The sequence below is a fragment of the Littorina saxatilis genome, linkage group LG1 (genome assembly GCF_037325665.1).
Source record: "Littorina saxatilis isolate snail1 linkage group LG1, US_GU_Lsax_2.0, whole genome shotgun sequence".
Taxonomy (NCBI): Eukaryota; Metazoa; Mollusca; class Gastropoda; order Littorinimorpha; family Littorinidae; genus Littorina; species Littorina saxatilis.
The window spans coordinates 100638323-100660637 of NC_090245.1; the positions used below are offsets into that span (position 1 = coordinate 100638323).

General features: G+C 42.9%; 1 protein-coding gene across 1 annotated transcript in view; it reads left to right on the top strand.

The window, feature by feature from the left end:
* LOC138957261 (adhesion G-protein coupled receptor V1-like) overlaps positions 1–22315 on the top strand; it is a 230200-nt gene that overhangs the window by 78427 nt on the left and 129458 nt on the right. Inside the window, exons 42-47 of the mRNA XM_070328430.1 lie at positions 3488–3673; positions 4713–4852; positions 5738–5837; positions 6332–6511; positions 6936–7278; positions 7692–7836. Of these exons, the coding sequence (XP_070184531.1) occupies positions 3488–3673; positions 4713–4852; positions 5738–5837; positions 6332–6511; positions 6936–7278; positions 7692–7836 (1094 nt within the window). The remainder of the gene's footprint in view (positions 1–3487; positions 3674–4712; positions 4853–5737; positions 5838–6331; positions 6512–6935; positions 7279–7691; positions 7837–22315) is intronic.

Sequence of the window (22315 nt, forward strand, 5' to 3'; positions counted from 1 at the left end):
CGCTCTTGAGGCAAGGGCTTTGCAGAAGAAACATCAGACAGAGATGCCAGAGCTAGTGGAGCCACCATCTTTCTCCCTTGATGCCCCACCCTGGGAAGACAGACAAGGAAACCTGGACATACAGACCAATGTCCCCTACCTCACAACAAAGGACGAGCAGAGCAATGTGACGAAAAACTCAACTCAACTCAACTCAACTCAAATTTTATTGGCTTCAATTTTCATAGAAGAATTTGTCTTGCGCTTGGGAGAAAGTAAGAGTATAACATATAAAAACAGCATTCATATCACATTTCATGTATCACACACAGTAATCACTAGTATAAGCCTACAATTATCACATTTGTACCTGTATCATACATGCAAATAGATAGTATCACATTTCCACGTATCACACACAATATATACATTACATAACATACAGCAAGCTTCCATCTCCCGCGCCCCCCCCCCCTCCCACACATACATATCCTCGCACGTGCGTCGACTCCATACAAATGACATCATCAGTCCATTAACTAAAATGCACAATGACTAGTAGTGGGTACATGATACTTAATACGTGCTCAACTAGACCTGCTAACTAAAATAATAACAGAAACAAAAACAAGGAATGGGCACAACATTTACACGTGTGTGACCTACTTACATCAGGTGCCTGTGATCTATAAATAACAATGATTGCGTTTAAAGTAAAACATGAATAATGCCGATGTTTACTAACAATGAATACATAACAACTAAGATAAGAATGTATGTGCTTTCATAATATGATTATTTTATAAAACACAGTGGACTCTTGCCATGCTTGAAGAAAGGTACCCCCAAGAAGCATGGATACGGGTGTATACTGATGGGTCAGCCACAGAGGCCGTCAAAAATGGAGGAGCGGGGGTGTATGTCCAGTACCCCAGTGGAGAGAGGCAAGCAGAGGCTATACCAACAGGCCTCCACTGTACAAACTACAGAGCTGAGGTACAGGCACTGATCCATGCAGCATATACCATCAACGACAGAGTCAACCATGACAACCAGGTGGTCTTCCTGACTGACGCTCTGTCAGTACTACAAGCAATGACCAGTAGCAAACTGCCTCAGCTGGAACACGCTCTACACAACATCAAAAGCCTGAGGACAGTACTGCAATGGATCCCCTCCCACTGTGGTGTACAAGGAAACGAAGAGGCGGACAGGATGGCAAAGCTGGGTGCAGAAGATGAGCAAGAGAACAACCCTGTGAGCCTGACAGAGATGAAGACCATCATTAAGTCTCTGCACAGGACGCCCCAGCCACAGGACAGCTACCACCTGCTATCCAGACCACAGCAGGTGGTCATCTTCCGCCTGAGAACGGGACACAACAGACTTAACCAGCATCTCCACAAGAAGCTGCATGTTGTGCCCTCCCCCATGTGTTCTTGTGGGGAAGCAGAGCAGGACACGGCCCACATCCTACGAGACTGCAGGAACCACCAGGTGCTGAGAGAGGAAGTCTGGCCAATGCCGGAGTCCCTGCACAACAAGCTGTACGGGCCAGTGGCTGCGCTGCAGAGGACCACTAATTATATCTCAAGATCTGGACTCCAAGTGTGATCGGCGATCGAAAAGAAGAAGAAGAAGATGTTACCTGGGACCTAAATGCTAAATAAACCACAAAGAAACGACTTGGCGGTGGGAGGAATTCGCGGTGCAACAGCCAGCCAGGCAGTCTGATAGAACGGTGCAAGGTCTCGGCCAACCGAGACTATGGCATACTCGTAGCAAAGCCGCCGAATGGTACCGTAAACCAAGAATAGTGACGTAATTACGTCACGGTCGAAAGTCTTTGACGTCAATGCCTCCCTGTAGTCTTTTTCTCTTGCGGTGTGTGTGTGTGTGTGTGTTCATTTTGTGCACATGTGTTAGTGTTACTGTTTGTGTGTGTGTGTGTGTGTGTGTGTGTGTGTTTGTGTGTGTGTGTGTGTGTGTGTGTGTGTGTGCGTGCGTGCATGAGTCTGTACTCGTGTCTGTGTGTGTGTGTGTGTGTGTGTGTGTGTGTGTGTGTGTGTGTGTGTGTGTGTGTGTAAGAAAGAAAGAGAGAGAGGGAGGGAGTGAGGGAGAGAGAGAGTGTGTGTGTGTGTGTGTGTGTGTGTGTGTGTGTGTGTGTGTGTGTGTGTGTGTGAATGTCTGAAGAGTACTCGGGTCCAGCGCGAGCGTTTTTTATTTAATCTGTTGCTGCCGGTAAATATTTGTATACAAAGCATTACCTGTATTGACCTGAATTGACATCTTATAACGACGGGCGCTGTGGCGGGGTGGTAAGACGTCGGCCGCGTAATCGGAAGCTCGAGGGTTCGAATCCCGGCCGCGGCCGCCTGGTGGGTTAAGAGTGGAGATTTTTCCGATCTCCCAGGTCAACTTGTGTGCAGACCTGCTAGTGACCTATCCCCCTTCGTGTGTACACGCAACCACAAGACCAAGTGCGCACGGAAAAGATCCTGTAATCCATGTCAGAGTTCGGTGGGTTATGGAAACACGAAAATACCCAGCATGCTTCCTCCGAAAGCGGCGTGTGGCTGCCTAAATGGCGGGGTAAAAACGGTCATACACGTAAAATTCCACTCGTGTAAAAACACGAGTGTACATGGGAGTTTCAGCCCACGAACGCAGAAGAAGAAGACATCTTATAATGTGCCTTTGATATATAAATGATTTATCCAGACACGCACACATTCTTTATTTGTTGTTGTTCTTCTTCTATTTCTTTGTTGTTTATTGAACGGTTTGTTGCCCGTTAAAGCAAGTTACACAGGATATCAGCTGACGTCCTACAGGCTCCTAAGGGGGGTAATCTGAGTATGGCAATAGATAGAAGCAGAAATGTAATCAAAATTATAGAAGCAAATTGTATGCCGAACATGCAGATTGAAAATTGGAACAGAAAATGTGTGGTTTGTAGAGAAGTTTCCGGGATAGACTTGCTTAGCTGTCAAATAAATGTCAATGGTGCATTCCATTTTTGTTGTTTTTGAGATCTTAATACAAACATATCGCAGTAATTACTTTTTGCATGATTTTCTTTTCCAGTTGTGACAGTTACATTAGTTTGAAGAGACGACTGGCTGTTTGAAGAGAAGAATAGACTTGCTCTGTCGTCACATATGTGACCCTCCACCACGAAATGAGTCGCATGTCACCTCGCGCGGTTCTGCGCTGGGCTTAATATAAGTCCGGGGAGTGTCTGGTAACAGTGTGTGGGTCACCTTAGTTACAGGCTTATAACTCAAACAGTTTTTGCTCTTTTCTAAAACGGTTTTCACCACTGGATAGAGCATAAAAAACTCTTCATGAAAATGTAAAAATATGAAAATCATGCAAAGGTGACATGTGACTCATTTCGTGGTGGAGGGTCACATATGTCCACGATGCATATCAGATGCTTGTTGTTTTTGAGATCTTAAAACAAAAATATCACAGCTATTACTTTGTGTGTGATTTTGTTTTCCAGTTGTGACAGTGACAATCCTGGACGACACTGTGCCGGAGGAAGATGAACAGTTCACAATATCACTGACAAACCCTGGGGGCGGGGCCACTCTGGGAAGTGACAGTCACATCACTGTCATCATTCTGGCCAATGACAACGTAGCTGGTGTTTTGGCCTTCAATACCACTTCCATCCAGGCTGCTGAAGGTTTGTGCAGTTTGCTTGCTTGTGAAAGTAGATAATAATAATAATGAACACTTATGATTGCACCCTCTCGATAGAACTCACAGCGATGTGCAAAGAGGGGGAAAGACATTGAAGCAACAGCCTGTATGACTCGTCCCACCAAAGTCAGGACTTTTATTGTACTCTAAATTATTATCATGCGCTCTCCCGCATCCGTTGCGAAGATGACCAACAGTGGTCCCTGCAACGTAACAAATCCAGATCCAGATCCAGAGCAATAGCAAAACACACACACATGCAGGCACATACACACGGAGGCACGCGCATACACACACACACACACACACACACACACACACACACACACACACACACACACACACACACACACACACACACACACACAAAATCAAAAAACAAGAATTGCAGGTTATTGGAACGTTTAATTATCGACAAAACAAAACTTATATTTACAGTACGTCAACCCAATGATCTTTTAAAGGCATACTAACGCACTCCCGTGTTTACAAAGTGTAGTTTGCCCACAATCGATGTCAAACGCACCATAAGACCATATAATGATGATACGTCACCATGCGCGGACCATAATACATGCATTACAGCTTGTATTAGCCTCTGAAAAAGTGAGGATGTCAACAAAGCCGCGGTGTTCTCTCCCTTGCATCAACGTTACATGTGTTGCCAAATCTATAAATAGGACGATCCAGATCAAAATGAAAATTCAAATATCTCAACATTTAAGGGGTCCTAGACCACAATATTTTGCAGGGAACTTAATTTAGTCTGTCTCCAGCTGTTGGTAAAGCAATTAGCGTGTATAGTCATCGAGTACATATGGCTTTAAGTAAACAGACAGACAAACACTTATAATACAAATAATGAACTTACCTCAAAATCGTAGATGAATCTTACCTACAAAATGAGTTAATGATCTTGAATTTGTATTCACTTGATTTCCTAATTTCCAGGGAGCGGTGGGTTTTAGGAGTAGATTTGTAATGTGTTTGACCACAAAACGTTACTCGTCAACTTGTTGCAGGTGACCAGTTTTCTGTGGGTGTGCTGCGCACCCAGTCTACCCGGGGTACTGTCGAGGTCAACTGGGTCATTGAGGGACTCAACGGTCTGCAGCCACAGCTTGGGTTCCAGACTTTCACTGGAAATCTCACCTTTTTACCTGTAAGTACCTGCTGTGCAGGTAGTGGAAGTCTCTTCTCTGATCTTTTTGATGTCCTGTTCTGGCATCAATTTGGCTTTTGTAATGTACAAAATGTTGTCATTTCCTGAAATTGCTGTTTCTCTCTTACCTTCCTTTCTTTCACTCTTGCTGTTCAAATGTGGACCCCCCGCGGGTTAGGGGGAGTCCCATATTGGTTGGGACGAGAAAGAATTTACCCGATGCTCCCCAGCATGTCGTAAGAGGCGACTAACGGATTCTGTTTCTCCTTTTACCCTTGTTAAGTGTTTCTTATATAGAATATAGTCAATGTTTGTAAAGATTTTAGTCAAGCAGTATGTAAGAAATGTTAAGTCCTTTGTACTGGAAACTTGCATTCTCCCAGTAAGGTCATATATTGTACTACGTTGCAAGCCCCTGGAGCAATTTTTTGATTAGTGCTTTTGTGAACAAGAAACAATTAACAAGTGGCTCTATCCCATCTCCCCCCTTTCCCCTATCCCATCTCCCCCTTTCCCCGTCGCGATATAACCTTGAATGGTTGAAAACGACGTTAAACACCAAATAAAGAAAGAAAGTTCAAATGTGGATTGCTTTCCTGACATTTTTTGTGTGTCTTTTTTTCTATGTCTCTTTTAAGTTTTGGTCTTTTACCTCTCTTGAATTTTCTGCACAAAAATTGTTCTGATTTATATACAGCTGTTTTGGGGTTTTTTTCTTTTTCTTTTTTTGTCAAATGCTGTAAACATGTACAGTTTTTACATTTAGTCAAGTATTGATTATTCCTTATATTGAAAATTCTATTTTTTAGCTTGATTGTTTATTTTTTATTTTTTTTGTTTGTCTTTTTCTTTCTTTCTTATAATGGAATTGTCTGATGTTGACAGGGGGAGAGTGAAAAGACCATCGCTCTAACAGTTCTGAGTGACAACACACCTGAGATTAACGAGGAGTATCAGCTGAAACTGTCAGGTGTCACCACAGAAGGTAATAAACACAACCGTATTCTATCAGTTAATCAAGTTTTATATTTTTGCCTATTTTACCTCTCTTTTTAAAGATGCTGAGTTTTTTGGTTTGGAAAAAATTACATATTGTTTGCATTTTACCAGTGTTCTACTGATGAATATAAAGAAATGATGCTGCTGATGCTGCTGCTGCTGATGATGATGATGATGATGATGATGATGTTGATGTTGATGATGATGACCACCACGACAACAAATATAAAACTAAGCTGATGATGACAATGATGATGACAACATCAACTACAACAATGATGTTGATAACAATGATAATGACAAAGATGCTGATGATGATGACAAAGATAACGATGACAACACTAAATGATGACAATGCTAATGATAATGATGACAATGCTAATGATAATGATGACATTGATGATGATAATGATGATGACAATGATATTGATGACAACGACAACTACAACAAAGATGCTGATAACATCTCTGTGTGACCAGGTGTGGGTACAACAGGGGCGGCCATCATCAGTGCTCAGCTTGGTGTGGCCACCATCACCATCCAGGGAAGCAACGACCCGCACGGCATTGTTCAGTTTGCCTCCACCTCATTGACTGTCATGGCTGCCGAGGATGCTGGGAACGTTTCCCTGCAGGTCGATCGCAAATTTGGTGCCATCGGTAAGTCCATTAGAAATTTGGATTTATACAGTAAGTTGTTTTGCTGGTTTGTTTGATTTTATTGGGGGGTGGGGGGGGGTGGGGGTTGTGGGTGTGGGTGTTAATGTTGTCCTCAGTTTAATAAACTGGCTTTGAAGAATAAATGCTTGAGATGTATTTTCATTTTATTTTATTGCGTTTTGTTGCTGTGCCAATTGAAGTAGTTTATGTGAATACTTCAGACTAGCTCACAATTAAGGACATATTGATAACTATACCTTCTTTGATTTTGTTCCATGAAGACTTTGAAGTCCAAACAGACATGTAAAAAAAACCAAAAAAACCTCTGTAAATCTACTCCCGCCTTTTTAAGATCTGATTTTCTCAGATGTTTTTCATGTCTTAAAAGTGTAGTTGAAAACAAGTGGGGTTTTTTTTAACTCAGGTACAGTGGCCGTACAGTACCAAGTCATCCAAGGCACCAACTCTACACTGAATGCTGACCTCACCCTCGCCACTCCCGGTCAAGACTTCAGAGGCGTCATCAACAGCGTCGTCAACATCCCCAGCGGCGGCACATCCGCAACCATCTCTGTCGAGATCATTAACGACCTTCTGCCAGAGATTGACGAGGTGTTTCTGGTCAAGTTGTTGTCGGTGTCTTTGGTGGGATCTGTGGATGAGGCGTCACCACCGCGGTTGGCCGCCAGCGGCACGACAGCGGAGGTGAAGATCGGGGCGAATGACGGTGCTCAGGGCGTGATTGTCTTTGCTGCCGACTCCAGAACGTAAGGATGCTCATTTTGGTGATAGGAAGGTGTGGTAGAGAGAGAGAACTCAGAACTTTATTACAAAAGGATAAAGGTTTTGGGCTCAGCCTAATCCTCCTACCTGTCCTTTGAACATGTACAAAGAATAATTGTAAGACAGACAGACAGACAGATGACAGAGAGAGAGAGTGTGTGTTTGTGAGAATGATATCTTTAGAAACAGGTGAAACGTTTTTTTTATGTGCATCCATGCATATATATTTTATTCTGGTGTTTTTCTTTATTATCTTTTTATTCCCACTTTTTTGTGAGCATGGCTGTGCCGAATTTCAGCCAGGTCTTGGTGAAGCATTCCGTGCATAAGTATATCAGTTACCAAAAACCAAATTTTGTGTACATGCGTTCAGATATTTTTCCTGATTGTTTGACAGTGTGTCAGTGGATGAAGTGTCCCCCAGCATAGCCCTCAAAGTTCAACGTACGAGTGGAACCTTCGGACAGGTCTCTGTCATGTACTTCTCACGGAGCGTCACAGAAAACACAAGTGCAGGGACAGACTACACCCTAGCTCCAGGGGTAAGTTTCTTCTTCTTCTTCTTCTTCCTCTTCTTCTTCTTCTTCTTCTTCTTCTTCAGTGTTCACAGGCTGAAGCTCGTTTACAGGCCTGAAATGAGTTTCAGCCCCTCATCTCAGCTCTGTATGGCACAGAATGTGCATGCGTTTCCTAGACTATATGGGTTGACCTCCTCAATCCAACGGTTTTCATCTGGTTTGGCGAATGGGTATCTATGAGGACTAAATAAAATAACATGGTGACAAACAAAAGTCTTTAAAAAATACGTATGGTTGCCTAAATGTTTTTTTCTACAAGTGGATTTTTCTGTGTGTATGACCATTTTTACCCCGCCATTAGGCAGCCATACGCCAATTCTGGGAGTTGCATGCTTGATATAATTTCATGTTTCTATAACCCACCGAACTCTGGCAATGATTAAAGAATCTTTTCCGTGCGCTCTTAATTGGTATTGCGCTTGCGTGTACTCACCAAGGGGGATCGATAAGGCAATAGCTAGTCTGCAAATAAGTTGACCTGGGAGATTCGGAAAAATCTGCACCCTTAACCTGTAAGGCGCGACCAGGATTTGAACACTCAGCCTGCCACATAGGCGGCAAACGTCTTATCCACTAGGCCATTGCGCCTGTCATTTCTGTTTCAATGTCTTGTAAGCTTTTGTCTCCCTTTCTATCGCTCTTCAGTATCTTAATTACCCTTTTTTTATGACATTGATGTAAACTGCATGTAAGTTTGTTTTGGTTTTGGTGTTAATTTTTGTCTGAAGTAGTGAGTAAATTAAAGGGAGGATTTCAATGCTGAATTTCTTTGAAGGTTACTGCGAAAACATGGACCCTACCTCTCTTAGGCCAAAAAAAAAAAATTGTCTGTTTAGGGTAACATGACCAAAAAAAGTAGGGTCGGTAGGTAGGTAGGTTTTTTTTTTTTTTTTTTTTGTGTGTGTGTGTGTGTGTGTAAATGCTATGTTGGCTGAACATTCACTTCTTATATTTGATGAATACATGTTTCAAAACTAACGTATACATAAAACAGAGAGAAAGGGAGAGAAAGAAACGCCAAATGTCTCTTTTTAGCATTTTTACCTCTTTTTTTTTTTTTTTTTTTTGAAATCAAAAAAAAGTTTTTGGGTCGGCGCCAAATCGATAGGGTCGGTCGGGTTACCCTAAACAGACAATTTTTTTTTTTTGGCCTTAATGAAAAGAACAAACTTTTTGTTCTCTTACAAGACAATTTAACATACCACAAAAGAAAAAGATTTGTTGTTTTACATTGAACGACAAAGATGTTACTGTTTATTTTGCAAGTCTGTTGCAATTAAGGGAGTGCACTCATGTTAGAGATGTGATTGCAGTAGCAGAGTTAGCTACACTGCATCACATGGTCTTTCGGTTTTTCAGAAAATTTGGTTTTGATGTATTTATTGATTTTTGTGGTTGCATTTTTAAGGAAAGACAGCAATATGTAAGCTTTTCGTAATTGTGAGAAATCTTTTCTTCAATATGGGTGGAGAGTATTATTTGTACACAGAATGTCTAAGCGACAGCATGGTTACTTCATATAACTTGTCAGTATGTTGAAAATTAGGAAGGGAGCGGTAAAAACAGAAATTAGAACAGTGGTTGGACGTGAATTGTAAGGGGAGAATCGTAAAAAAAAATTTTTACCCAAAAATGTAAACGTGACTTCGTGTTCAAAATAGGAAGAAAATGTAGGTCAACCTGATTGTAACTTCAAACCCTCATCACTTTTTGTCTTTGTTAAATATTAATCATATATGGAGAGTCTTTCTGTGTAAACAATGTTTCACACCCAGGAAATGTCAGATGTCTTTGTGAGTTTGGGGTTCAGGAGTCTAACGTTTGAACCATACTTTTCGGGGAAGATCTTGACCCCCTCACGGGGGTCGACTCGCGCTTCCCCAGCTGCGGGAAATGGATCCTCAGTCTGCCTAGCATGCTAGGCAGACTGACCTGCTCATAATTATATCCTGCCCATTGCACTCCGGGCAGGATAAAATATTCCTGGATTAAATTTTTAGTGACTCACTTTTATATAAATGTGGGTCCATTTATTGGAAATTTGGTAAAAATTATCTTGCTCTGTGTTTGTGGGTGTTTGTATAATGCTTGTGTGTGTGTGTGTATGTGTGTGTGTGTGTGTATGCATGCATGTGTGTGTGTACGTGTGCGTGCATGTGTGTTTGTGTGTGTGCATGCAGTGTGTGTGTGTGTGCTTGCAGTGTGTGTGTGTGTGCTTGCAGTGTGTGTGTGTGTACTGAGTAGAGGTGGATGGAGGGAGATGTGTTGGAGATAAGGGACTGCCCAGATGATGTGCGCGCCTGCTTGTGTATTTTTGTACCCTTTTCATCCTTATGCTAATATCCTTAGGGATAACGTGCAGTACTAGTATTGTGCTGCCCAGTTTCCTCCTTTCGTCTGTGGGAGTGGGTTTGTTTTCATGCTTTCCAAGCCGGGAGAATTTCACTGTGATCGCTGGACCTTTAATGTGCGTGGCTGTGTGCACACAAGTGTGTTAGAGACTGACACAGAGTCAGCAAGAAAACTGGTGTTGAGAATCACTAGCATCATTTTGATTTTTAAGCTGAATGTGCTTACCAGCTGAACTGCATCCAATTGTGTCTCGTGTGGACGTCACAGTCACAGTTTTTTCAGCCATCCATTAAACACTGTGAAATCTTCCAGACAGGTTTTGTTTTTTTTTAATTTAGCTGATTGACCCCAGCTCTATGTTGACCTCCTTGTGTAATATTGAATAATAATAATAATAATAATAAATAACTTTTCTATAGCGCGAGTCCCATCAATTGGCTCCAGGAATGTTGCTGTGCTATTTTTTCTTCTTTTTTGTGTGCATTTAACTCCAGTTCTTTGTTGAGCACTTTCTGAAATGTTTGATTTTCCTGAGCCACTCGTCTCCATGTTTTGTCACGTTAAGCTTGTTGAATGATCTCATCTTGTACAAAAGCATTCAACAACCTACTTTTTAGTGTGTACATTGGAAGCTTGAGTACACTTGAAAGCCAAAGTAAAACAGACTGAGGAAACATTAGACTTAGAATGACACCGTTTTGGCCTGCATCTTGTGAGACGGGTTGAATAAAATGGGTGAGAGTAAAACAATAACCTGCATACTTGAATATAAGACCACTGTACAGTGAAAACACACACACCCCTCCCCCCCTCCCCCTTAAACTAAACATTTCTGTGGAAAGCTGTCTTAATGAGAGTTCATTTACAGAGGTTGTGAACTGAAAATCTGAGAAAACACGGTCTTAAAAGGGAGGGAGTCTTAAATTGGGTGAGGAGGGGGTGTCCCACTGTATTTCAGGTTGGTTGTTTTTTCATGAGGCTTTTTTGTTCTGCTGGAGGAAGACATATATAATGTTTACAGGAAAACTAGAATGGCTGTGTGTGTGTGTGTGTGTATGAGGAAAAGGCAGACAGACCTATAGTGACAGAGAACTAGTGCAGCAAGTGAATTCTGTTGCTTAAACAGCACTGCATTTTGCTTTTCTACCTACATGTTAGGGACATTTGAGTGTAAATTTCTTCACAAACCAGACAGAAATGCATGTACAATACAGTGGAACCCCCCTTTCAAGACCCCCCAATTTAAGACTTAATCTTCCCTTTTAAGCCTAGGTTTTCTCAGACTTTCTGTTCATAACCTCTGTACATTTGTCTTTCGGATGAGACGAAAAACCGAGGTCCCTTCGTGTACACTACATTGGGGTGTGCACGTTAAAGATCCCACGATTGACAAAAGGGTCTTTCCTGGCAAAATTGTATAGGCATAGATAAAAAATGTCCACCAAAATACCCGTGTGTCTTGGAATAATAGGCCGTGAAAAGTAGGATATGCGCCGAAATGGCTGCGATCTGCTGGTCGATGTGAATGCGTGATGTATTGTGTAAAAAATTCCATCTCACACGGCATAAATAGATCCCTGCGCCTTGAGTCCGAGTCTGGAGATACGCGCGCGATATAAGACTTCATATAACATAACATTTACTCCCCTTTTAAGACTCTTTTTTAAGACTTCAGATTTTTGGAGGTCTTAAAAGGGAGGCTCCACTGCAGTATGTTTGATGAAAAGACACCCTTTGGACCAGCCGAAAGTGGAATTGCAGGTGGTTTGTAATGACAGGTATATTTTACTCAAGATAATAGAAAAATGGACGAAGTAATGTGTACTTTGTTGTTGAGTGACCTCTCATCGGAGGGGACTCACGTGGCAGGTACCACTGTCCATGTATACAGTCAGTCAGTTTGCACAGGGCTGGAGCTCCAGTGTTTGGGCACACAGTGGTATTGAGTTGATGCGGCATCTATTTTTGTCACTCCATGGGATTCATGAGGCAAGGAAAGGAGCCGGTGTGTGGTATTTACCAAGTAGGTGGATTGGCTTGAACTATTGCCTGAAACGTGACTTATTTCCTTTTTTATATTTAGTCAAGTTTTGACTAAATATTTTAACATCGAGGGGGAATCGAAACGAGGGTCGTGGTGTATGTGCGTGTGTGCGTGCGTGTGTGCGTGTGTGTGTGTGTGTGTGTAGAGCGATTCAGACTAAACTACTGGACCGATCTTTATGAAATTTGACATGAGAGTTCCTGGGTATGAAATCCCCGAACGTTTTTTTCATTTTTTTGATAAATGTCTTTGATGACGTCATATCCGGCTTTTCGTGAAAGTTGAGGCGGCACTGTCACGCCCTCATTTTTCAACCAAATTGGTTGAAATTTTGGTCAAGTAATCTTCGACGAAGCCCGGACTTCGGTATTGCATTTCAGCTTGGTGGCTTAAAAATTAATTAATGACTTTGGTCATTAAAAATCTGAAAATTGTAAAAAAAAAATAAAAATTTATAAAACGATCCAAATTTACGTTTATCTTATTTTCCATCATTTGCTGATTCCAAAAACATATAAATATGTTATATTCGGATTAAAAACAAGCTCTGAAAATTAAATATATAAAAATTATTATCAAAATTAAATTGTCCAAATCAATTTAAAAACACTTTCATCTTGTTTGTTTGTTTGTTTGTTTATTTGTTGCTTAACGTCCAGCCGACTACGCAGAGCCATATCAGGACGAGGAAGGGGGGGATGAAGGGGGCCACTTGTCAAGCGATTCCTGTTTACAAATGCACTAACCCATTACTTGTGTCCCAGCAGGCTTTAGTAAAACTAAATTAATACCTACTGGAAGATTACCAGTTTCCAGTATGTTAAAATAGGCTTAACCTATCTACTGCTGGACTTACATCAGAACACTAACAGATTAAACTATACATGAATCGCGAGACAAGCGGCAAGAGAAGAGATTTTTGGAAAAAATACAGGTGAATGAGCAAGAAGGCAGAAAAAAGAAAAGAATTCATGAAGAAAAAGAGCATGACAGGAAAGAGGAACCAAAAATCTACCTAACAGCAAACTAGAAAGCTCCTGCGGTTCCAAAAACAGGAGGGGCCTTTAATTTCATAACCGCAGTGCCCCACTGCGGGAACTTTCATCTTATTCCTTGTCGGTTCCTGATTCCAAAAACATATAGATATGATATGTTTGGATTAAAAACACGCTCAGAAAGTTAAAACAAAGAGAGGCACAGAAAAGCGTGCTATCCTTCTTAGCGCAACTACTACCCCGCTCTTCTTGCCATGAGCGGTGGACTGACGATGCTACGAGTATACAGTCTTGCTGAAAAATGGCATTGCGTTCAGTTTACTTCTGTGAGTTCGACAGCTACTTGACTAAATATTGTATTTTCGCCTTACGCGACTTGTCTTTCCCTTTATATTTCAGGATCTTTAAAGTGCATGCTTGGTCTTCTGCCTTCTTTTTTTGTAGCACAGCATCCACATTGCTGAAGTCAGGGAGATTATCTTAGAACATAAATTAGGTTGAATTATAAAATCTCAAAATGTAATTATAGAACTCTGTGCAAGAAAAGTCTGTTTGAACTGATCGGATGGTGTACAGCAGCTCACCTATGTAGATGTTTGGTCTAATTTGGTGGTGTACAGAAGCTTGTACATCCCAAGCTCAGGGTTTACCCATGCCAGGCGGAGTAGCCTGTGTGCTTCTAAAAATAGCATTGGGACTTCTCCTTTCTTTAAATAGATCTGATTGAGTATCCGTTTTTACCTGTGTAGTAACGAAGATACATCTATTTTCTGCAGCATAATACATGATTTTAGGTTAAATGAAATAATCAAAAACATATGTCAATAAATGTATGCTTATTGGCTCACGAAGTGTAGCCTATGCGATCGTAACTTTGTCTGTCTGTGCGTTTGTGCGTGCGTGTGTGTGTGTGTGTTTGTGCGTGTGTATGTCTGTGGTAGAAACTTTAACATTTCCGAGTCTATGTGTGAGTGGTTATCCAAGACTATGGATAAAGCTCGCATAAGATTACGTCACGGTCAAAAGTGTTTGACGTCAATTAATGCATCATGACGGCATGCCTCCCTGTAGTCTTTCTCTCTCGCGTGGTGTGTGTGTGGTCTCGGTCATTGTTATTTTGAGCGGGCCGAGACTATTTGGCAGTCGTGTGCCTGTAAGTAGGCTACATGCAGACAGACAGATCTAGATCTAGTGTCTCTCTTTCTTGCACAGTGTCACCTAAGCTTACTGTGTGTGTGGGTGTGTATGTGTGACGGAGTGATTGAGTTTGTGTTACTGTTTGTCTATTTCTTACGTGAGCCTTGAAGGCTTCGCCTCTTGTTGATATTAAAAATGGATATTTTTTGGCTGTGGATTTTGCTTTAAATTTAATTTTGTTGACATGAATTGGGGTACTCCAGGGAATTGTCAGATCACTGTTGGTCCACTGTTGGTGCTTTCCAAACGTAGAACTTGTACAAAATATGAGCAAGGGAGGGAACTTGTGAAGGGATCGGTGTGACCTCTTCTTTCCCCTTATTATTCAACTTTCACTTTATTTAATCAACAGGAAAATGAGAAATATAGATGTTTTGAGAAATATGGATGTTGTATTTGAATATGTTGTAAATTTTGATGGTGATGGTAAATGTATTTTTTTAATTTTTATGTGAGAAAAAATTCCTGACTGTTTTGATGTGACAGCTACTTTCTATTGTAATTGAAGGTATTGCCATACTTCGAAGTACAATGACATTATATAATCTGCAGGAAAAAAGTGTTAACGGTCATTATCAAACGTTTTCACTCCTGTGAAATAGCAGATTACAGCTTGTGCAAAGCAAAGTTTTTGATCCCTGACAGGAGTCGAACCTGCCTCTTCAATCCCGAAGGATTAACGTTTACCACTAAACCAAAGGGATTGTAGATTTTTTTTTGCACAAGCTCATCTTTTGTAATGGGAGCACAACAAATACATGTAAAGCAAACACCATTTGTTAGCATCACAATGAAAGCATCAAGCAACAACAACAAAACACTGTACTTCAAGAAATGGCACTTGGCATCATAAAAAACATAATATGTAGAGGTTACACGCCGAGTCTCAGTGATTATTAAAAATAATGGTCGAAGTTAGCGGGTCATGAAAAATGCGAGCTTTAGCGAGCTTTTTCATGACCGCGAACTGAGACCATTATTTTTTATAATCACTGAGACGAGGTGTGTAACCTCTTTATTCCTCCTTTCTTCAGTTATTCAAAGAAAAGAGGAGGTTTTTTGCGAAAGTTTGATCGAATCCTATTCACTCAACCAGTCAACCTGCGCAGGCGATCGATTAATGCGCGGTTGTATAGTTCCGTGCAAATCATTCCATTCTGTTAACACTTCTTGTCAGTTTTCCTATTTTGGACTAAAATCAAGTACACAGATATGCTGTTATTCTGCTGTGGCGGCAAAGGCAGATATTGTGTGTTCTATATATGTTTTGGTATCGCTTAGGATAATGTTCTTTCGTCAAATGGGACTAGCAGACGAACTTTTGCACCCGTGTTCCAACGTTAAAAACTGTATGAAGTTCAGTTTTCTGGGGAAAATAGTGTATGAAACCGCTTTATGTTGTTTAAATTGATGAGATGTGTGCATTTGGTTGCGTGTGATCTGTTTATTAAATGAAATATTGTTGAAAACTGACCGTCGGATTGCAGTCTGTTGTCGAAGAAACCGAGTGAAAAGAACGGAACTACTCTTGTCGCTAGACAAAGTATGAGTTACTTGCCTTGCGGGAAATTGCTTGTGATGAACGTTTGAGCACGGCAAATCTAGATTCAGAAAACAACCGAACTCATGGATTTTATATGAAGATTCATGTGTTCAGGCCTGTAGTTGTTAATTTAAATGCGGTATGTTTGTATTGTTTGCTCCAGAGATGTATACTTCGTACGTTAGAGCGTTCGGAACTTTTCAGTCACAAAAAGTAGTACCGAAACAGAACAACTTCTCAACCCATTGCACTATCGAGGATTCAGGCTGTTGCTGGGTCGTTATTTGTTTGGTTGCTGGGTCATTATCGAAAAATAACTACCCCTACAAGTTTACAGAGGTAAAGAAGCAGAGGGGGGAATAAGCCACTTTAGAAAGCCAAAGGAAAAAGGCTAATGATGTTTATTATCATTATGCACTCAGCCTCACACACGGTTAAAGCACTACGTTAGCAGCTGAAGCAAACAGCAATGTAATGATTTTACAAAGGAAGGCATTAAAGCAAAGCACTATGGTAGCACCATTTAAAAGAATAAGCCAAGAGAAATTACAATGATGTTACACTGTTGGTATGTATCCTAAAGAGGGGGATTCAAAGCACACGGAACATGTAAAGCACAATACCAGCACATTTCTAAAAAAGCAATGCAAAATACTGTTGGTTCCTTTTGAAGTAGAGCACTTCATTATTTTAAGAACTGAACATCACACAGAAACAGAAAGTTAAAAATAAAAAGGAAAAATCTGCTTGTTTGTTTCAAAGGAGAGCACTGCACACCGAACATTAATTGCACACAGAACATTAATTGCACACAGAACATTAATTGAACACAGAACATTAATTGAACACAGAACATTAATTGCACACAGAACATTAATTGCACACAGAACATTAATTGAACACAGAACATTAATTGCACACAGAACATTAATTGCACACAGAACATTAATTGAACACAGAACATTAATTGCACACAGAACATTAATTGCACACAGAACATTAATTGCACACAGAACATTAATTGCACACAGAACATTAATTGAACTTGAAGCACCATATTGGCCGATTTAAAAATGCAATGATAATACTATTGGTATGTTTCAAAGGAAGGCACTTCACACCACATAGAACATTTAAAGCACCATATTAATATATACTGAGAGGCATACTGTCGTGTTTTTCCTTTCGTCACTCTCAGTCGCAAAGGAGACACAACGATTTGTGTAGGTTCTGTAGATTTATTAACAGCTGGAACAACGGTGACAATATCTCTCAGCACAGTGTAAGAAAGAACAAGTGCAAGACTGGTAAAGAACAACAATACGTGTGCGCAGCCCTACTTATATAGTTAATGGACATACGAGAATATTCGGGAAACATCGACACTAATCTGGTTAGATCTACACAGTTCCATCTGTTCGATGAGCGTCTACGCTTACGTCATGAGTGACTGCGCACTAGATCAAAGTAAGTTCCATAATGTTCTATATCCTTCCATTCGATTCCAGTGGTATCTAGCGATCTCCACAACACCTCCCCACCTAAACTGATGCTACTCCTCAAGCATCAACAGCAAAGTCTCTCTGTGGGTTTGCGTGTTCTCTTTGACCGTCTTGGATTGTCTGGTCCATACTCTGGAACGGATGGAGTACCTTTGGGTTTGGTCTGTCTCCGAGTTTGTGGCACAGTTTCCAAGATCTCCATGGGGTGATCTGTTACAAGTTCAGAAACAGTGTCCACTTCCTCACCAGGTTCATTGTCTTCCTCAGTGGTGTAGCGTGGCTGTAGCTGTTCCCAGTGTCGTCTCCATACTGGACCATGAGGAATGACCATGACGTTGAAGCAGCGAGTACCCAGAGACTTCTTGATGACTGCTGGTACCCATCGGGGTTGTTTGTCTCGGCGAGGCCCATGGTACAGAGCATACACAGGATCTCCGGCCTTGTACTGTCTGGTTACCTTGACGACAGCTTTCAAGTCTGGAGTCATCTGAGACTTGGATGCCTCCTTGGATTGCTTGCCCTGAGCGATGTGGGCTGGCGAGGGCAGCAGAGTGTCGATCCTTGTCCGTAACTGCCTGGAATTCAAGAGTTCACTCGGAGAGAAACCACAGGATGTCGGCGTTCTCCGGTACTGCATCAAGAACTCTTGAAGAGCACGCTTCGGTGGCAAAGAAGATTTTCTCAGTGCTTGTTTGAATGTCTGCACCAAACGTTCGGCGGCTCCATTGGTAGCAGGATGATATGGTGCCCCTGTCAGGTGCGTGATCCCCCGTTCCTTGCACCAGCTCTGAAATTCTTCAGAAGTGAAGGTCGGCGCGTTGTCAGTGACAAGTGTGTGAGGCAATCCAAAATGAGCAAAATCTTCTTCCAGCAGGTCTAGAGTGGCTCTAGAGGACGTGGATGACGTAGGATGAATGCATGGATACTTGGAGTAAGCATCCGTGATCACCAGCCAGTCTCTACCCATGAAGTTGATTGCATGGTCCAGGTGTAAGCGGCTCCACGGCTTTTCTGGTAGCATCCATGGGTGAACTGGAGGCTTGGATGGCTTGTTCTGATGTTCACCGCACGAGTCACATCGTCGAGTAGCCATCTCAATAGCAGCATCGATACCGGGCCAGTAAACAGCAGTTCTTGCCAACTGTTTCATGCGTTCCATGCCGAAGTGTCCGAGATGCAGCAGATCAAGGATCTTGGACTGCAGGCTCTGTGGAATCACCACTCTCGATCCATGGACGAGGCATCCGTGGCAGATACTGAGAGAGTCCGACAACTTCCGGAACTTGTTGACATCTTCATTGATCTCAGCGTTCTTTGGTGGCCAGCCTTCACGGACGTAGCGCATCACAGTAGATATCACTGGATCTTTTCCTGACTCTTGACGGAGGATGTTGGCATCCACAGGCTGGACTTGAAGACTGAGAACCTTGATGGCACACACCATGTCCATGTCTTCACCACTTTCCTCCCTGTCGAAGTCGATGTCATGTCCGTATGGCAAGCGACTAAGGGCATCTGCATTGCCATGATCCGCTGTTTTCCGGTACTCGATGGTGTAGTTAAACTGGTTCAGCCACAGGGCCCACCGAGCTAGTCTGTTAGCTGCGAGCAGTGGGGTCCCTTTCTTCGGTCCGAAAAGTGATGTCAGCGGCTTATGATCTGTCACCAGTATGAACTGACGTCCGTAGAGATACTGGTAGAATTTCCGCAAGCCAAAGATGATGGCCAGGGCTTCCTTGTGGATTTGGCTGTAGTTCCTTTCTGCAGCCGTGAGAGTCTTGGACACGTTGGCGATTGGGCGCTCGCTTCCATCTGGATAGCGATGAAATAGGACTGCTCCAATTCCAACGTTGGACGCGTCACAAGCTAGTCCCAAAGTCTTGTTTGGATCGAAGTGTACCAGAACTTGATCCGAGGAAAGCACATTTTTCAACTGTTCAAATGCTGCCTGTTCCTCATCTCCCCACTTCCAGGGGTTCGCCTTCTTCGTCAGGCGGTAGAGCGGCTCTGCCATGCTGGCCAGGTTAGGGATGAACTTCCCGTAAAACTGAACTGAGCCCAAGAAAGACTTCAAGCTTGAGACGTCCGTAGGGGCTGGCATTTTCAAAACTGCCTCGACCTTCGATCCTTTGGAGATCCCTTCGGCCGATAAGGTATGTCCAAGGTATTCCACACTGGCTTGTGCGAACTCGCACTTTTCACGACGACATCTGAGTCCTTTGTCGTTCAGACGAGTGAGCAAACGTTCCAGGTTGCTCAGGTGGTCGTTGGCGTCCTTCCCGCTGACGAGTATATCATCTTGGAAGACGGCAACACCAGGTAGATCACAGGTCAGGTTTTCCATGATCTCTTGAAAGTAACCAGGTGCTGACTTTATCCCGAAAGGAAGTCGTTGCTGCAGGAGTACCCCACGGTGAGTGCTGAGGGCTAGCCTGCGTTGACTCTCTGGTGCCAGCTTGATCTGGTTGTAGGCATCAGCAAGATCGATCTTGGTGTATCCGAATCCACCTCCTAGCTTCTGCATCAGTTCCTCTGGGAGTGGCATTGGATGACGGTGATCTTCAAGCTGATCATTGATGCCCACTGAGTAGTCACCACAGATCCGTAGCTTGGGCTTCAGGGTGCCCGAGGTTTGTGCCTTACGAATTGGTACCACTGGCGTTCCATATTCGTTGAACTGGACTGGCTTCCAGACTCCTTTGGCGATGCCTTCTTCGTAGCCTTTGGCGAGGTCATCACGAAGAGCGAAAGGTACCGGACGTGCCTTGTGAAAAACCGGCTTCGCATCAGACTTGAACTTCACGTCCAGTTCGAAGTCCTTGAGACATCCCAATTCTTGTTTGAAGAGATTTGGGAATTTATCAGACAGTCTGTGACAATCTCGTTGCAGGGCAGCATAAGGCGCGTTGGAGGTCGCTGGATGCGTAGGTTTTGCACCCTCACTCTTAGCGTGACTCTCTATGCTCCTCAGTCCTAGAGCATTGTCCACAGAAATTCCCAGAGTCTGGATTGCGTTGCGTCCTAGCAGATTCAGATGAGGGATCTTGGTGACGATGTACGGAATTGAGCTTTGCTTACCAGTCACTGGATCCTTGGTTTGGCCCATGAAAGTTCCCAGCACGGGCAGGTCGTGCTTGCTGGCAGACTCGTAACGATGTGTGACGTCATCCAGCTTCGGTTTTCCTAGTTGTCTCCAGACCGGAAGAGAAACAAAATTTCCTGTAGTTGCGGTGTCCAGTTCCATGGTGAACTGTCGGTCCTGGATTGTTATGGGTACATCCAACCTAGGAGTATCTTGGGGAACTTTACCGAGGATCGCGTTGACAAGCTCTGCTTTCGTGACTCTCTTCACGGAAGCCTGGGAATGTCGTTCCCGATTCTGATGTTGCTTTTTTCTACAGACAGCTTCCAAATGTCCTGTGACGTCACAGTATCGGCATTTGGCGTCTTTGTAGGGGCAGTCTGTTGCTTTGTGGGCCTTTCCACATCGGTAGCACTTCCTGTCTGTGGAATTAGACTGCTTGTGGTTCTTTCGTGGACCCGTAGTCTTGTTCTGGTGGACCTTGTTGACTGGCATGGTCTTGGAACCGTAGACAGTTTCCTTGGCAACCTTCGCTGCGTCTTCAGTCTCAATCGCGACTTGGACAGCACGTGCGAAATCCAGCTCTGTGTCCTTGATCTTGAATAGAGCCTTTAAGACAGCCTCATTGTTGACAGAACATATGAATCTCTGTCTCAGAGCTTCGTCTTGTGGGTTTTTGATCGAAGGAAAGTCACAGGTAGCGGCGTCTTGGCGTATGCGCGCTGCTAACTCCTGGAGAGTTTCGCCTGGCTTCCGTTTCATGTCACTCCAGAACTTGAAACGTTCTCGCACTATGAAGAGTTTCGGGTCGAACTGTTCTTTCATGAATTTGACAATCTCGTCCATTGTCAAACTGTTGATGTCCTTGGGCGGATTTTGCTGAGTAGCCAGATTTGCCAGTTGTTTGTAGACCGTAGCAGTCTGATTCGTCAAGAAAACTTGAGCCTTGCGCTGCTCCGGCACGGAGTTGGCGACCACAAACGTGCAAAATCTTGACCAGTAGTCAGGCCACAGTTCCGATGTTGCATCAAACGCAACAAAAGATGGGATTGCAGCTGCCTGTGTAGTAATGGGAAAACGTAGATTCGAAGCACTCGGATCGTCGTAGCTTTCCTCCCTGGCAGAAGCTGCGGCACCACTGAACACTTTCATCATCAACTCCATCTGGTGCATGTGTTGCTCCATATCTTCCTTGTGCTGGCGTTGCTGTTGCTCCAACTGCTCCCTTAGAAGCGTTATCAGCTGCTCTGTTTCCGTCATTTTGTAGTAATAAGTCACTCCGAATAGACAAGGGAAGTAACTGTCGGCGACGCCAGTTGTCGTGTTTTTCCTTTCGTCACTCTCAGTCGCAAAGGAGACACAACGATTTGTGTAGGTTCTGTAGATTTATTAACAGCTGGAACAACGGTGACAATATCTCTCAGCACAGTGTAAGAAAGAACAAGTGCAAGACTGGTAAAGAACAACAATAAGTGTGGGCAGCCCTACTTATATAGTTAATGGACATACGAGAATATTCGGGAAACATCGACACTAATCTGGTTAGATCTACACAGTTCCATCTGTTCGATGAGCGTCTACGCTTACGTCATGAGTGACTGCGCACTAGATCAAAGTAAGTTCCATAATGTTCTATATCCTTCCATTCGATTCCAGTGGTATCTAGCGATCTCCACAACACATACATTCCGCAAACTGAACTTTAAACAAGAGGCGAAGCCTTCAAGG